Source organism: Annulohypoxylon truncatum (genome assembly GCF_022578515.1).
Source record: "Annulohypoxylon truncatum strain CBS 140777 unplaced genomic scaffold F4807scaffold_31, whole genome shotgun sequence".
NCBI classification, from domain to species: Eukaryota; Fungi; Ascomycota; class Sordariomycetes; order Xylariales; family Hypoxylaceae; genus Annulohypoxylon; species Annulohypoxylon truncatum.
Window position 1 is genome coordinate 302,810 of NW_025953817.1, and position 16,136 is coordinate 318,945.

A 16,136-nucleotide genomic window follows, 5' to 3' on the forward strand; every position below is an offset into this window, starting at 1 on the left:
AGTTTACTGGAGGTTACACCAAACTGATCATCACAGGGGTAAGTAAGGTGAAGTTGAAGGGATTCAGATGAGAGTCATTGAGGAAAGACGAGTGACTTGAATGAGGAGATTGGAAAGCAGTTCATTCTTATAGACCTTTGCTTCCCTCTAAAAATGGAGGAACCTCGAATCTTACAGGCAAATTTTACACTAGAGAAATTTTCTCCCACGCCATGGCGAAAGCCTTACTCCATGATTCGACAGTATGACTGAAAGCCCCTATTCTCTTGTACTTTCCATCTGCAGCTGGTGCAATGATTAGTCCCGTCAAATGAATGTCTCGTGTCACCATCCACGGCTTATGAAGATCGAACACCGCCGCAATAATGTCATCCTCCTGTGTGCCTCTTATGATCTCATTGACTATTATGTAACGTGGTGAGTCCTCGTCCTCTGGCGTAGTAAAGAGAATTGTAAAGGTGTCGTTATCGAAGGACGGGTCGACCTCAACAAATAAAACCGCCAATTAAGAGCCCTCGGGCAATCACTGATCGTTTGCGTCTTCGATGGGTCTATCTTGTCTTCTTTCTCGATGATCATTTGAATTAACTCTGACGACAATCGTAGCAACCCTGTACTTAATGTCAGCTCGGCACCCTCCTCCAATACCTAGCCCAATGGCGCAAAGTTTGACATCGGCGGCATGATGCATTCATGAACAAATGCAATTGGGCAGCTGTACCGTGCTGGTATATTCTTGAACTTCACTACACTATCGCAGCTGGCCCAGGTCCAAGTCGCTGCTCGCCAAGGTGTTGGGCGGCTGGTCATGATACATGGGTAAGTAGTCCATAATAGAAGGTCACTCAGCAGGTTTTTTTCCACAAGCCAGCAGCATAGTTGGCCAATGTAAGTTCCTGCACAGCTGCGGAAATACCGGCGATTGCAGGTAGTTTGTCCTGTGGCACCGACAGCCGACGAGAAGAATACTCCTCAACTGCACGATGCAATGGACCTTGCAACACCGCCCTAATTTGCCGCGACTCGAAGTCTTGCGCAAAATAGCTGACATAAGAATCGTCTGGCGCATTAGATAGAGGCCGCTGGAGGGCCTTTTCATTCAGCTCGAGAGGCATTGTACCATAACGGACACTTCGCCGATCTATATCCCAGTCCTCAATGCCCCCAGAACTAAATTGTTTGGTTTGACAGGTCCAGACAGTGCGTTCGCCGTACAAAACGACCCTCGGAGACAGAATCCTTTCTTGGAACGTCCACCCACGTTTCGAAATCGGTTCACTGTACATCCGGTAGGGCATCTCTTCGCGTATCATGACCCTGCTTTTTCTTAGAACATGTCGTGGATGGGAGGGAAGCCGTACAACAATATCTCCCTCAATCCTCGCCGGATCGTCTTTATCTTCAACAGGACAGAAAATTTACATCTGGAGCATATCCCGGGGAATATCATCGTCTTTATCAAGTTTACATCTTGCACGGTCGCCCAGAAACCCATCACAACACGATGGAGAACCACTACCTATAGTGATATAAGCATTTTGATAGTTAGAGATCATCTTGGGCAGTTCCCTGAGTTTATCACCGTCATCGTCTTGTATGATGCAAAGTGAATCGATCCAGATGTACCGCAGACCAAGTTTCCGTGTCAATGCAATACCATGCTGCAGAGTGAGCGGCAAGTCCGACTCCTTGAATCCTTTTGCCATGTTATTCACATTTTTCCTGACAAGGGCTAACTTCTGAGGCCCGCCCCGGCAGTAGCTTAATGCGACATAGGGCCCCTCTTGCACTCTGGTAGCAAGTCTCAGGCAATTTCCGCTCTGAATCTCGATCAACCTCGTAGGCAACACGTCAGATTTTGGTTTCGGGCAACCGTGATGATTATCGATGCAATTCTGAAACCAGCCTCGGACCTCAGCAATGCTCTTGTCGGAACTAGGTGTGGTATCGCTTAGTTGATATTCGAGGTGTTTTGCTGCAATTTCATCTGAATATCCTTTAGCAACATTCTCAAGTAAAAATAGCCCAAAATTCGGACTAGAAATCTGCTTACCAGCCATTGCATAGACCTCCAATACGAGGCTCCTTCGTCCCTTGAGAAAGCTTGCAGGATCATCGACATTGGTACCAACTGCGTCGAATTGAACCCGTCCGTATCTCCGGCTTTCAGCGTCATAGTCTTGCGGGTGTGCTGCTAGAGCAAACCAGGTGCCGGGAGATGTATCATCGTAAAATTTCAACGTGGTTACTGCCTTGACCGCTGATTTTCCGAGACTCTTTGCCTTTCTGCAACAGCTTCCCAGGATGTTTTCACCGTGATCCTTGCCCGTTACCCTCACAGAATTCTCATTTGAGAAGAAGGTGACAGCAATAAGCCCGCAGAATTGACATCTTTTCTCAGTAGCGTCAGCTAGGTCACTCAATGAGAATTTCCATTTGATATATTTTTGTTTATCCTAGTATACTTCATCTAGGGCAAATACAGCTAGGTCGCGGGAGATACCGATACAGAGCCTACACTGATTACCAATCTCTCCTGATGCCTGCCTCGTCGTCTCGATGATAGGGTCAAAGCTGGTTTGGTACGCGTATCCCTCGCCGAGTAGACTTGATTTTCCATGCGGGTTGTGTTGAGTAATCCTCTGGGTCTTTGATCAGGGCGATAATTTCCGTGCCAGCATAATGGTTATAAGTGGATGATTGACATGGCCGGAGATGGATTGTGCTATGCCGATGCCTATATCAAGTTGAGAGTACTCGCCGAGAGGAGTACGTATAACTTGCATTATGCCTGGATTTAGTTGAATGGCCGTTCTTTGAATATTGAAAAGGTAATTGGAAAGTAATCTCAAATTAGGAGGTTAAGGGTTATCTTTTTAAATTTCTGCGAAGTAATTTACCTTTAACATCTTAGGCATCCTTTAAAGCGACCTCTGAGGCTTAGGATATATCGCTTCCATATTCAACTCATTAGATCATACAAAAGTCCCACGAGGCAGCCAATGAGCTTTGACATACCGGATGTTGGGCAGCTTCCAGCCTAACGGTATGCGCATGCGCAACAGAGCAGCATACCGGGATCAAAAACCCAGGCAGTGATTGATTCAACTCAGCCATTGGTACAGCAGAATAATTATCACCCATTGTATCTGGTGCCAGGTGTTCCCTTGACTGAGGCTGTATGCTACAGTACCGCCTACTATTAAGTTGAAGGCGTACAGCAAGGCTCATCAAGATCAAGCGGTGGGGGAGACGAGGCTTTCTACAGCCTACTTGTCAAATTCCTCTCCTAGGTACTTTAACAGGTATTAGGAAATAGCCTACCGAAATGAAACGAGTGGCTATGACCATCGCCAATGAAGGTTGGTATCCCAGATCTTACGGATAAAGAAGCAAAGCAGTAGCGGATCCTCTACCGAGCAAGCATAGGGTCATATCTATCTTTCGTTATTAGTGTATTCTGCCTCCTGGCGTTGCTCCTAGTACGATAGAAGCTCATAGGTCGCGCCCGAATCAACCTGTTTCATCCACACACGGTTTAAGCTTGACGCCGCCGTCTTGATTCGTACAAATGAATTCAAAGTAAGACCTCTGAAGCTGACCCGATTCAACCGTCGCGTACAATTTCGATCGGGAAGGAGTCACGTGGGAACCGCCAACTCACCAACACCATGATACGTACGATCGCCGACCAGCTTTGATAATAAGCCTAAGCTGTAACTGCAAGAATTATAGCGAGTAAAACTGCCGTAATTATTGTAAGCCACAGCGAAGCATGACGAAATGGATAAACCCTCTATACCGAATCAACCTATTACAGTCCGTCACTAAATCTTGATTAGGTAAGCTTTTAATTCTTCATTAGGTATGTACTAGGTACTTATATAATAAGCACATATCTGTTATCTAAAGCTACCACAACTTAGTAAATACGTGATTTGGGTAGATATTGTTGGGATACGATCTGGGATTGATTGTGGTGGGCCTTAGAAGTTGGCTGATAATACTGGAAAAGCGACAGATAGGGGTTCGTTGAATGATTATATAAGCAGATGTGCCACATAACTTAGAATTACACCCACCTGATTATCTAACCAATCCCTCATATTATGAATGGATATTCATAAGTTTAACCAACGTTTATACTTTTATATTCATGTGTTAAAGTGGTTTCATATAAGTTAATAGTAGTATATTCGTAACGAAATTTGGGCGTGGTAACTACCATTACCCCTTTAACTAGCATTTTGCGCCAGAAGGTAAAATACGCTTGAGCACTCTTAGAAGCCCGGTTCTGATCGACTCTTTGTAGACCGTGGGATTAATCGGTACAGATCATACATGGCAAAACAGGTTGCATCATCCATGATTTTGGCTTCGCATTCCGGGTCCGGTCCACCTAGTCAGGTGAACAGCAGCGATGCCCCATAGCCCCTGACTGATGCAAACCGCCAGTTAAAGAAATATCTCGGTCATAAATAAAACACCGGATGATATCGAATAGTTTTCATAACTTAAAGTTAGAGAGAACAACCAATTAGAGGTCAGCCGGATGTACCCATCCGGTGTTAACGTCTGTTCACCTGGAGTTGTGATTATTGCCGTATTAAACCCGTCTTCACAATTTTTGGGTACCAATATTAATACCGCTACCCTCAACCTGGTTACCGTAGGTTCATTATTCAGAGATCATCACTATTGCTACATCGCTTTATGAGAAAAGTAGTTGACCGCACAACTTCTTCAGGGGGTGGGGGGTGGTATAAAGAAAAGTGGAGGTATCTTACTACGTAGAAACCCTTCACCAGCCGTGCGTTTCCCCGGAACTCCGTAGCTGAGCAACAACATAGGTAGTCTTAGCTTGGTAGTAGATATCCCGACGTCTGTGCTTCGGAAGTTTTCGATAGGTTTGTCTGATTTGTCTATCAATCTTACATATGATAGCTGAGTCATTCAAACTATCCACAATATTCCAACGTCCTGCCATAGCTTTCTTAGAGATGCTTAGAAGCGTGATCTGAAATACCTACCTATATTCCTAGTGATATAACAAATTTCAGGTAGAAAGTGGCTAGGTCGCATGATACGGGCCTTAGATTGCAGCAGAACTTGACCTTGAAAATTAACTCTAAGTCTTAGTCAGATCGATGATATTTCCTATCTTTCCTTAACTCCATACCTAGAGTAAAAGCAAGGGTGTAGCCCTAAACACTTCATTGAAAGTGAGAACCGAATTCCACCATAACTCACAGGTAACATGATGAATAAACTCCCATATACCTGGGTAACGGTCTTGTGACAGGCTAGACGTAGAAGAAATTTAGATCTCGGTAGTAGGTTAGGTAGTTGATAAATTTAGCACGCAGTGAGCCTCATCTAACCCATCAGCTATGAGAATCAAGGGAAATCTTTTCACCAAAGGCAAGCGAGTGAGTGCCCATCAAATTGCCAAGTTTAATCTGCCTTTTCCTATTCTCCACCCATCACAAGAGTCCAGACTACATTCTAGATCTCGCAGATCCTATCCAGACTGCCACTTCAGGGGAGATTTGGAATATTCTCGGTTCCAACAGACAACCAAGCTGCCAAGATAGCGCGTTGAAATGAACGATCAGCAGTTCCAAGCTTCAACAACCTAGCCATTGGGACTCAGCTGTCCCAGAACGCGGCAGTTGGAAGGAAACCCAAGATCTCTGCCGGCCCATCTGCGCTAGAACCGTCCTTGATTTTCTAGAACATCTGCCAGCACGTCCACGTATATGAGTGCTGATGCGACTGTAGAGTAAGCGAGTGGCGCATACATGATCTCCCGCCCAGATCAGCATCTGGGCAACATGTTGGGACACATCACGCACCCTCTGGAGTTCGCCACAGCACTCCCCCTTATCCACCTGTCCATGCATGAAGGGTTGACCCAGGTACGCCACGACGGCCCGTCTTCGCGCCACAGACGAACACACTAACTAGGTAGTGACGACTTGCCTTCTCATCCCGTCCAATCTCGATCTGCTGTGTGACTGTAGGGTGGCGCCGGCAGTATGATATTGCCTCATCGACCTTCCGCCCCGAAACCAACACGTTCTCGCACCACATACACACATACGATCGGGTCTTCGAGGCGGCTTGGGGGCAAGTCGACGAGGAAAATAATCGCTACGATCGTAGGTAGTAGGACCTATGCATTCGCATACCGGTTCATCCTTTGGCGCTGCTTACCCCGCCCGGGAGAGTTCGAAAGACGACGCGTCACAAGCAGACGTGGGCGAGCCGTGGAGCCGTAAGGGGCGAGCAATGCCTAAGCGACGAGTATGGCGATGTCTTGCGTTCGTTTGCCTGTCTGCGCCGTCGCATTCTCTGTGGGATAGATGTATGTATGTCAGCCCGTTAGCAACCCGTGTCGTTGCAAAAATCTGTCATGCTGCTAAACCGACACCCCCTAATTTATCCTGAGGCTGCATCATGCAATGCAAACACTATACTACACCCCCCCACTCCCCTGCCCAGTTAAGATAAGATCTGGTGAGTCCCTGTCGAATCAGCCCGGCCAGGTATCATGTATAGACCCGGTGCGGTCTCGAATCGGATAAATAGACTCTTGGCTCTCTTGCCGTTCGCCTTTTCCCTGGTTCAGGTCCAACTTCGGCGGCTCTGCGCGAAGAACCCACCCGGGTATCAAGGGGCAGGCCGCTGCTACGTAGCACAGCGTCGTGAGGGACCACCGACTTGGCGGCTTATTATAAATCGAAGAGGCTCTTCACATGTCGCATTTGTCAGAATTTCAGATCGACGTCCGGTCGCCGAATTCGGTGGGAAAGTGGAAAAAAATTTGACGCGACGAGTTAGCTTTCGTACGATCTCGTTCGATAATTATGCCGAGTAAGAGAAATTTGAAATAATGGGGAAGCGTCCTGAATTACTTAAGGAGACAGTGGATCTTTACGGCCCCTGATTATGTAATTTGAGTCTATTCACAAAAGGGTTACGTACTATGGTCCACAACCCTGTAACTCGCCCTTGAGTCTTAATTTGGCAGAGCAAATTAAACTTGAAAAACAACTTGATAAGTCATACAGTGAATAATGACATATTCGAAGCGTAGTTGAATAGTCTTGAGTATATAACAAATTGACCTCACCTCCTTCAAGCCTCTGATTACGTAACCAGGGGTCAGGGGCTAAGGCAAGACAGGCGATGAAGCGCGAACATCTGAAATTCTCAAAGACACTTAAGAACTAAGACTAGACAGAATCTATATCACTATTTGGGACAATATTTATCTCATTGCGTGTCTTGGTTGAAAATACTTCGTTCACATCTGTCAAAAGCACTCTTAGCTCCCACTCTCGACGACACTATCTCCAACCTCCAATTACCGCATTAGGAAACTAACAAGAGCTTCAGTCGCATCGATTCAGATGTAACTAATCATATTACAGTAATCAATCTACCATAAATCTACCTCCGTCTTGGTATAGGTATATAAAAAGCATCGTGTAATTGTGTGTGTACCTTGGGCCATCTACCACCGCTGAGTTCGTGTAAAACGCTTCGACGACAATTGAAAAAGAGCAAGAAAAACCAACAATAAAACGGGTAAACGACGCTGAGAAAGTGGTATGTAAATGCTTCGACAACAGTATAACCCAAAGGAGCCCCCTTTTTTTCGTAAGCCGCGAGCCCAGCTCTAACACAACAACGCCGCCCGCCGGTACCGTCCCCGATACTATCAATTCATCAAACATAAATTAGGTAGCATCATTAAGTGGATTGATTTAGTTCAATCCTGTCCGTGTGGATATAGTTTGTTTTTTTTAGGTCGAGTCTTGCTCGACCTCACCGCACCGCATCGTTCATTGCGGAGCCTCCTTCTCGATCTTCTTCCGGGAGATGTACACCTCGAGCCCCTCCTGGACGACGAAGAAGGTCGCCTTGGCCTTGAGCTCGCGGCCCGGGTAGGCCAGCTGGAACTCGAAGTCGCGCAGCAATCTAGGGATCACCTTGTTGATCTCGAGAAGTGCTAGGTTTCGGCCGATGCAGACGTGGGAACCACCGCCGAACTGTTTTAAATTGTCAGTGATTACTTCATTTGCTTGTGAATGGAATATATGGGCATACCTGGAACATGTACCGCTCCATCACCTTAGCATTCTCAGGATCCTCAAGCCATCGCTCCGGACGGTAGACGTCGGCGTCCTCGCCAAAAGTGGCCTTGTCGCGGTGCAGTACCCATCCGTTAAGCGCGAGCCGCGTGCCGCCGGGGATGTGGCGACCTTCGATCTCGATACCCTCCGGCGGCACGTATCGGGCGATGTTAACACCGACCGCGGGACGCACACGCATCGATTCCTTCAAGCAAGCCTGGAAGTAGGACAGGTTCTGTGCATCGTTCCATTGTACGTTGCCTTCGGCATGAATCTTGCCTTCTTTCACAGCGGTCTCGATTTCTTCTACCAGTCTAGAGTAAATGCGTGGTTGGGAGAGAACCTGCCAGAAAAATGATTGCATGGTCGAGGCCGTCGAGTCCGATCCAGCGAAGCTGTTACCGTCATGTCAGCTGACTTGCACTTGATATAAACAAGGACGAATCTATTGATACTCACATAGCACCATGTGCCACAGCAAAGATATCACCCTCATGGAACTTCACCGGGTCTTTCAAGTGGCCCTTGATCAAAGAAGACAAAAGGTCCTCACGGCCATCGCTACCAGCACCCTTTCCATCACGGTCGACCTCGAAAGGACGACGCTTCCGCATCTCGTCGCGGGCGATCCTCGTGATGAGCGCGTTTTCGGGGTTGAACGCGGGGATCCACCTCCAGAGCGGGTTCCGTCGGAGCAGGCAGTCGATCTCGGGGATCTGGCCCACGATGCCGTTGTACTTCTGGCTGTTGTCGATCGTCTTGATGGCGCTCTCCTTGTCGACGCCCGCGGCCAGGAAGCCGAACGAGCGGCCGAAGGCCACTTCTCCCAGGACGTCGAAGGCGAAGAAGTGGAGCCAGTCGCCGAGGTTCACGATGGGGTTCCTGCCGGGAAGCCCGGCCTGTTGGAATCCGGGAATGGCGGTGTCGGGACAGAACTGGTCGAGCCGGCTGACGAGGAAATCGATGGTGTCGTCGATAAAGGGGCTTAGTTGCTTCATGGCTGCCATCGAGTACGGGACATTGGCCACCTTCTTCTTCATGGCGTGGACATCCTCGCGGATCTCGGTGAAGATATCCGGGTTCTCCGGTGGCGGAAATACCGAGTAGAAATCCGTCTTGTAAAACCGCTTGCCTGCCGAGAGGACGTTTCTGGCGACCGTGGGAGACGAGAAGGAGAGCTCATTGGGAGAAATTCGTACGATGGGTCCATACTTCTTGTGGAGTTCTATGTGATGTAAGTGTGTTCGTTCGGAGGCCGTGGAGATGATTTTCCAGAGTCGTGAGAACGAAGCTAAGAACGGTCCCGGGTACTCTCGCAACGGAGACGCATAGCGTATGTATAGGATACGGGCGATGAGGAAGAGCGGTATAAGAAGATACCATTGCTCCTTGAAGATATCCCACGCTGCCAGGAGGACAACCCTGGTTGGGGAGATTGTGTTCTCGTCGCTCATGGTGAAGGACTTTATATGAAACAAGAGATATATGAGACTTCCTATGAGGTTTGGATGGGAAAGTGGTCTCAGGTAGGTTTTCTAAAGGGAGACTGTTGAGGGTTCCTTGCAAGTTTTTATTACACACCACTCCTGTTGAAGGAGATCTCGTGGGATACAAATATAACTAACGAATAGAGGACAGCAAGGCGAGTGATGTCAAGACGTTCCTTGATGAAGTAATGGCTTAATCACTTGGATTAATCAGAATCGTTAATCAGACTTCAGGGGTTCTCAACAAATCTAACAAATCTACCCTCCCAAATTCATCAAGCATGGTCCAGATCTCAGGGCAATTTAGATATATGAAATACTCGCCAGTACCTGCTGGCATGTCGGTAAATCATACCGATTCGCACGGCGTCGTCCCCGACCAACATCGTCTGATACGTTCATACGCGATCTCAGATGCCATAGATTACTCAAGCACTTATTAACCTCGGCGCACATCCGGTCGACCAATCAGTGAACTGCCGACGAGATGCTATAGCCCACGGCTGAGGATTTCAAAACGAGGCCTGGGCGCTATTCACGGTGGAGTATGGTCAACATTGGGGAATAAGCGGGGAGGAAACGAGACGAATCCACCATAATCCACCGTGGTCCATAATGCAGGGATACGAGCTGAAGGGTCAGTGGGTTTTGGGGGTAACAGGAGGTTTGGGAGGTAACAAAGAGTGTGTCGGCAACTAAAATGAGACCGGCTGGATTCGCTGATTCGTATGCCCTCATGTTCGTGGGGAAACAAGCTAGGATGAACGCCCTGGAGTAGTCGTATAGCATTATTAAAATCAAATGCCGGAGAAGCACTACGTAAAACGTGGTATCGATCTCCACACTAGTTAGCGAAGACTTGGCACCAGCGCCGTGGTTATGGGTGGTTATAAATATACCATTGCCAACCATGGCCCTTAGAAACGTCATCGGAACCAATCCGAGCAGATATCTGGCGATCCACTCGCCTGGTTCTCTGGTTTACGCAGACACTAGCTAGGTATCCTACTAGTCGTGGTCTAGCCATAGTCAAATCGTAGTCGAGAGTTGCTGGTGCCGTCAGCCCGTGCGGCGCTGTGACAATGTGACACCCCTCCCGCTACGTTACCCCATATCTTACCAGCTTACCCATCTTGGGTAAGTGTACGCCGCACTAAACAGCAACCAACGCGGTGAACAATCGTGCGTTTGTCGTAAAGCCAGATACATCATCTTCGATCACAAACGGAGATACTACCTAGTAAGTCATAATAGTTGTATTAAGCATCGGTGCCTAGTATCAATTGGTATCATGCCGCCTATCCATCCGGTGTGGTACTCTTTGGCGAAGAAAAAGCAAGAAAAAGCGATAAAAACAGCGAGGCAAACCAAGTTAGATCAACTAACCCACATGCGCGGTGCCGTTTAATCCCACTTTTTGACTTCGGCACCGTCGGGAGGCTGGGCCTTGTACGTCTTGCTCTGGGCTTCGGCCCAGTTGGTGCTCAGAGACGTACCGTTGCTCTCGACGAAACTCTTCATCATTGCTCGCTTCGAATCAGGGTTTGCATTCCTATACAGATCCTGGAAGAACGAGTTGACGTCGCTGTCCTCATCTTCGCCGTCATCGTCGACATCCTCAAGCTTGTCCCAATTCACCACTTTCTTAGAGGATGTGGGGTAGGCTTGGGCGCTGGTGGCCTTTGCCGAACCTTCCTTGCTGACAGTTGGAGTAGGCTGAGTCGCGGGGCTTCCAGCTTGCGTTAGACCACCCTTAGGTTGAGCAGTAGTCGTAGCTTCGGTTGGTGCACTCGGGACCTCTGAGCCTTCCACGGCTGATACCATGTGATCATCCAGACCATCCTGGAGCTTCTCTAAGAGAAAGGTATACCAGGCATTGCGGTTTACATGGCAATCATCAATGCCCAGCCGCTTGGGGTTCTTATACCTGGTGATCGTTAGTGCTACATATTCCCAGAAATCTTGACGGCAGATGGTACGAACCCTAAACGTCGAATGAAGGAAGTGAATTCTTCGAAGGAGGGGTGGGACTTGGTGGTTCCTGAGAGGTTGTTGAATCCTTCGGCATCCTCCCGCTGCAGCATCGGCCATTTTCCTGCCGTTTCCTTCTGAAGGACTAATTCAACCTTCATCGACTTGACATTGTGTTTGATTTCGCCAGGCTTAATCCTACCCCAGAGGTTCAGGTGGACATATTCAGGATGGGTGTTTGGGAACGGTCCCATAATAACATTCTGCTTCTCCGGTCTCACGGAGAAGCGATCCGCGGGCACATTCTTGACGAAGAAGTCCGCGTTGACAGTGGTGTTTGTCTGGTAGAAGTTGGTTCTGATGAGGTTGCTCGTGTGACCGGCGACGAATTCATTGTAGAGAAGCTCCCAGTCATCGTTAGAACCACCCTCCGCACTCTCATCGCTCTCTTCGGTGTCACTGTCGACGCTATCCTGGTCTGACTCGGAGAGCTTGGGAAACTTCTCCATCGGGTTCACTTTACGACCAGGATGTCCAGCAGGTAACTTCTCCATCTGGGTTAGGGACTGGATACGCCATGAGAGCGCTTGGTTTCGTAGAGCCGATTCCTTAGTTCTCGAACCAGAACCACGCAAAGCGGTAGAAAGACCTTCTCCTGCAGCAGGTGTATCCGCATTCTTAACCTCAGCAGCGGTCACCATGTAGTCTCCAATCTCGTTAACTTTCTTCTGTTGTCCATCATCCTCGCTAACCTTTGCCCCGTCGACGAGTCTCGTGGCCCAAAAGGCACAAATGTCGGCGTCAGCATAACGGCCTAGTCGAAAGAGGGTGACGGCACGTCGAATCTGAGCCTCGATCATGTAATCTCGGTTTGCGCGCTGAAAGGATACCTCCAGAGCCTGCTCGGCATCGCGTAGGGCAAGGTCGATCTCATTCGTTCGCACATAGGCTTTAGAGCGCTCAAGAAGCCAAAGAGGTGCCGGATGGTCTTTAAGGGCATCAGTCAATTTGTCGATTCCCTCCTTGTATCTGCGATCGGCGACAGCTTTAATGCCTTCATCGGCAAGGCCGGCGGCGGCTGGCATTGTGACGAAGTCTTCTAGTAAAATATTTCAACGGTTGATTTGATTGGATAGTTGGATGATCGTACGATTAAGTTGAATATGGTATGAGACGTCAGTATTGAAGACGTCCCTATGCTAGGTTGTGGTGATGCGAAAAATGATGGATGGTTGATTGATTGATTTGTGGTGGGGGTGTATTGATTGAGGGTGGGATTGAATGAAACGAGATTAGATTAAATGAATTTCAAGAAGTGTCTTGAAATTGTGACATGGATTAATCAAAATCGTACAAACGTTATTCAAAGAAGGTGACTCCAAGTTCACTCCAGTGTTGGAAGGAACTCCAGGTCTTGTTGTTTGTTGGCACTGCAGCCTTAGAGATAACTCAAATCTGCAGATGGAACTCACTCGGTGCGGCGCGTTTGCAGGTGGTACCTGAGATTTGGACTATGGAAGCTACTAGAGCTGTTGGCGGGGTTCACTATTTCTGCCGGGCTTAATTCTGAAAATGGTAAGCGGTACAACGTTAACCTAAAGCTAGGACCGTGGTAGCTGCTTACCGCCCAGCAGCTTCCAAAAGTTATGTTAGATTTAATAAAGCAAGAACCTAATATAGTGGATCACTATATAACGTAGGGCTGGCTACGTCAGTTTCGAAAGAAACAGGCAGACACCTCTAGTATAAAAAGGAGAATAAGGCATTGATAGATTGGACACTGCTAAAATTACCGTCATACGTGTGGCATTAAGTATTATTAGATTTTACTACCTACTATGTACTTCGGATCAATCCCATTCTCGTGTCATTATGTTATGCAACAACGCTTGTCGCTTCCAAGAATCACGCCATTAAACCACCGTCTCGTTAGGATATTTCGTCGCAAACATCCCAAGTGCCTTCATCGTGAAAGTAAATTTGTAATTTGGGTATGAAATCATGCAGCTTTTGTTGAACACTCCTTCGATTGCTTCTTGTTTCCATTCGCCATTCGGTTGTTGTCTGTCCATGATGAGCTTGATACCCTTCTTAAGGGGCTTGATGTCAGGGTAATCAGCTTTCATCAAAGCTATCAAGGCCCAAGCTGTCATTACGACTTGTGACCCTGTCGGGTGTTCGGTGTACACCATTCTTTCACAGGACTAGAGATTGTTAGATCCCAGCTTTCTAAACAGACCTGGTTAGATAAGGTACTAGGAAGAAATCAACTTACTCGATAGCTTTCCGACCATCCTCCATCCTCTCTCTGTTTGGAAATTAAGAAATCGCAACCTCTCTTCGAGTAGGAGCTATTGCTGTACGTCTCCCCAATGCTTCTCAGGCTCTCCAGCGCAAACATCGTAGCGTAGGTAAAACATATGGCCCAATTGCCGTACCACGATCCGTCCGGTCTCTGTAATGACTTGACAGCTTTTACGGATCGCGCAACGAAGTCCTTGATTTCTTGAGGCCTGTAATCAGGCCAATGTTTCTGGAACAGCGAGAGCGCAGTGACTACCGCTGTTGTGCACTCCACGTAATCGTATTCGACCATGATCTTGCCAAAAACCTCTGCCGCGTTCAGCATCTCCAGGCGCTCGCTGCCTCGTGTCGGTTCATACGATGAGCAAGCGCCGGACTTGTTCTGGTAGGTTAACAGAGTGTCAATGGCGTCAAATATGCGCTGATCCTCGAGGAGTTGAGGATATCCCGGAGTTTTCTGCAGAAGAATGACCGCTTTCAAAGCCTCAGAAATGCAATCGCACACGGCATATCCTTGGTCTCTGGTACTGAAAGCCCATGCGCCCTTTCGTTGCTGGCGGTAGCATATATCCTGATCCTTACAGTTCTCGCGTATTTGCTGATCGTCGAGAAATTTCAGCGCTTTTGTCAACATCGGTCTCCATCGAGGATCTTGCTCGAGCTTCGAGTCAGTTGCAACTTGGATCAAGAATGATGTATCCCAGCATTGCACACCATTCGTGCCATTGCAGAGCATGCCTTCATTTTTGACCCACAACGCATCCTCGAGTCTTTCCAGGTGTCTCCGGACTGAATATGAGCCAGGACCATCACGAATATAGCATACGACCGTATTCATAGCCGCGTTTACTGGTGCCAAGTCTGCGAAGTCCGTATTTTCATCTTCCATATCAATAAGCTTACTAGCCCAGTCCTCGGCTTTTTGACCTAGTGCCTTGGGGCGGAGGTAAGCGTTCCAAATATTGACGAGGAACCAGTTAGCGGTATTAAGAAGCCATGACTTTGGGTGGTAGTTATCGATGGGGCATATACTGTTCCGATTGCCGGCCCAGTCAATCTCCTCCCACGGCTCGACGAATAGTTCTTGTCTCAAGCCTCGAATAATATCCGTCTCTTCGCACGACCATTTCTTCTCGTAGACGTAGCCCATAGGTAGGAAAACTTGGCGCATGTGAATCCACCATCTCCAAGGAGCAAACGGTACCCAGTCTGGGAGTAGCCATAGCTCAGCTGGGATGGGGTTGACGATATCCCATTTGCAAACACCTAGTATACTCAGCCAAAACTTAGCCCAATGAGGGGCAAACGTAGCTCCTCCAAGCTTATGCAGCGTCCCTCTAGCCTTAACCATCACCGGGTGATCGGGATCAACGCCGACGATACGGAGGACGGTATAATTCAATGATATACCGAAGACGGTACTCTCGCCTTCTATATGCAAACCCCAGCCCCCATCTTCCGGATGTGCTCTCGCGAACAGATAATTCTTGATCTCCGTAGCGACGTACCAAGGAATCGGCTTTTTCGTGACATACCAGGTGATGACTATGCCAGGTAGAAGGAATCCAGGTCCACCGTACTCGCATCCCCATTGGCCCGAAGGCAGTTGGAGCTTCTCGAAGAATGTTAATCCATTGACAACGGAATCGAGAGGTTTCGTGGGTTTGGGTAGAGCAGGAAGTCCCTATGATAAACGTAAGGATTAGTTACGTGTCAAGATGGCGGGATGAAGCTCTCACGGTCTCTAGTCCGAGGTACCATTTATCGGCACAACTCTGCGGCCACTTTTCCACAGCATCATCATCTTCCAGATATCGCCAAGTATGTCTTCCATTCTCATCTAACATGCGCCATCGTGTTAAATCGGTCTTCTGTTCGAGTTTTGGACGTTTGGAAGCTGTTTCGAGGCTATCATCGCTGAGACGTTTCCCGTGTTGCTTCTCGAACGATATGCCGTTACCTGTGCCATTGGATTTTCCATTGGCTCGTGGGGTACCATTGGTCTTTGCGGAGCTGCTCGATCGAGTTGTCACCATGTTGAAGATTACAGAGGAATTGACGTTGATTTAGAAACATCAGAAAGGAGGTGTCGTAAGGTTTAAAAGGTACGATTCCAATTTCCCACTAGACTGCAGCTATACCGCAACTGTTCGGGAAGGCGATCCTTCCGATTTTCCGCCTATTTTGTTCATATGCACGCATAATTAGTGGATACGGTTACTGCCATTGTACC

The 16,136-nt window shown here is 48.0% G+C and overlaps 5 protein-coding genes across 5 annotated transcripts; 1 reads left to right on the plus strand and 4 right to left on the minus strand.

The window, feature by feature from the left end:
• Window positions 1-1,153: 1,153 nt before the first annotated feature.
• On the minus strand, window positions 1,154-2,209 carry F4807DRAFT_437550 (heterokaryon incompatibility protein-domain-containing protein). The gene is made up of 2 exons (XM_047999048.1): window positions 2,054-2,209; window positions 1,154-1,987 (listed from the first exon to the last, which is right to left on the minus strand). Exons 1-2 carry the CDS (start codon window positions 2,058-2,060, stop codon window positions 1,419-1,421), a joined length of 576 nt encoding a protein of 191 aa, XP_047851399.1. The 5' UTR covers window positions 2,061-2,209; the 3' UTR covers window positions 1,154-1,418.
• Window positions 2,210-6,528: 4,319 nt separating this feature from the next.
• On the plus strand, window positions 6,529-7,031 carry F4807DRAFT_437553 (uncharacterized protein). The gene has a single exon (XM_047999049.1). It carries the CDS (start codon window positions 6,554-6,556, stop codon window positions 6,878-6,880), a length of 327 nt encoding a protein of 108 aa, XP_047851400.1. The 5' UTR covers window positions 6,529-6,553; the 3' UTR covers window positions 6,881-7,031.
• Window positions 7,032-7,619: 588 nt separating this feature from the next.
• F4807DRAFT_217599 (cytochrome P450) lies at window positions 7,620-9,814 on the minus strand. The gene is made up of 3 exons (XM_047994012.1): window positions 8,601-9,814; window positions 8,116-8,536; window positions 7,620-8,057 (listed from the first exon to the last, which is right to left on the minus strand). The coding sequence occupies exons 1-3, from the start codon at window positions 9,593-9,595 to the stop codon at window positions 7,851-7,853; spliced, it is 1,623 nt and encodes a 540-aa protein (XP_047851401.1). The 5' UTR covers window positions 9,596-9,814; the 3' UTR covers window positions 7,620-7,850.
• Window positions 9,815-10,795: 981 nt separating this feature from the next.
• Window positions 10,796-12,875, minus strand: F4807DRAFT_217603 (SGS-domain-containing protein). Its single transcript, XM_047994013.1, has 2 exons — window positions 11,612-12,875; window positions 10,796-11,555 (listed from the first exon to the last, which is right to left on the minus strand). The coding sequence occupies exons 1-2, from the start codon at window positions 12,682-12,684 to the stop codon at window positions 11,033-11,035; spliced, it is 1,596 nt and encodes a 531-aa protein (XP_047851402.1). The 5' UTR covers window positions 12,685-12,875; the 3' UTR covers window positions 10,796-11,032.
• Window positions 12,876-13,399: 524 nt separating this feature from the next.
• Window positions 13,400-16,038, minus strand: F4807DRAFT_437556 (terpene synthase). The gene is made up of 3 exons (XM_047999050.1): window positions 15,643-16,038; window positions 13,875-15,587; window positions 13,400-13,803 (listed from the first exon to the last, which is right to left on the minus strand). Exons 1-3 carry the CDS (start codon window positions 15,937-15,939, stop codon window positions 13,513-13,515), a joined length of 2,301 nt encoding a protein of 766 aa, XP_047851403.1. The 5' UTR covers window positions 15,940-16,038; the 3' UTR covers window positions 13,400-13,512.
• Window positions 16,039-16,136: the final 98 nt, after the last annotated feature.

What these genes read in the sequence shown, in the direction of transcription:
- F4807DRAFT_437556 (XM_047999050.1), bottom strand. Translation starts at nt 15,939, where the DNA reads ATGGTGACAACTCGATCGAGCAGCTCCGCAAAGACCAATGGTACCCCA. An exon ending in GGTACCTCGGACTAGAGACC is followed by an intron (nt 15,588 to 15,642) that starts GTGAGAGCTTCA and finishes CGTTTATCATAG; the next exon opens with GGACTTCCTGCTCTACCCAA. An exon ending in GATGGTCGGAAAGCTATCGA is followed by an intron (nt 13,804 to 13,874) that starts GTAAGTTGATTT and finishes AACAATCTCTAG; the next exon opens with TCCTGTGAAAGAATGGTGTA.
- F4807DRAFT_437553 (XM_047999049.1), top strand. Translation starts at nt 6,554, where the DNA reads ATGTATAGACCCGGTGCGGTCTCGAATCGGATAAATAGACTCTTGGCT.
- F4807DRAFT_217603 (XM_047994013.1), bottom strand. Translation starts at nt 12,684, where the DNA reads ATGCCAGCCGCCGCCGGCCTTGCCGATGAAGGCATTAAAGCTGTCGCC. An exon ending in TCCTTCATTCGACGTTTAGG is followed by an intron (nt 11,556 to 11,611) that starts GTTCGTACCATC and finishes AACGATCACCAG; the next exon opens with GTATAAGAACCCCAAGCGGC.
- F4807DRAFT_217599 (XM_047994012.1), bottom strand. Translation starts at nt 9,595, where the DNA reads ATGAGCGACGAGAACACAATCTCCCCAACCAGGGTTGTCCTCCTGGCA. An exon ending in GCTGTGGCACATGGTGCTAT is followed by an intron (nt 8,537 to 8,600) that starts GTGAGTATCAAT and finishes TGACGGTAACAG; the next exon opens with CTTCGCTGGATCGGACTCGA. An exon ending in TGGAGCGGTACATGTTCCAG is followed by an intron (nt 8,058 to 8,115) that starts GTATGCCCATAT and finishes AATTTAAAACAG; the next exon opens with TTCGGCGGTGGTTCCCACGT.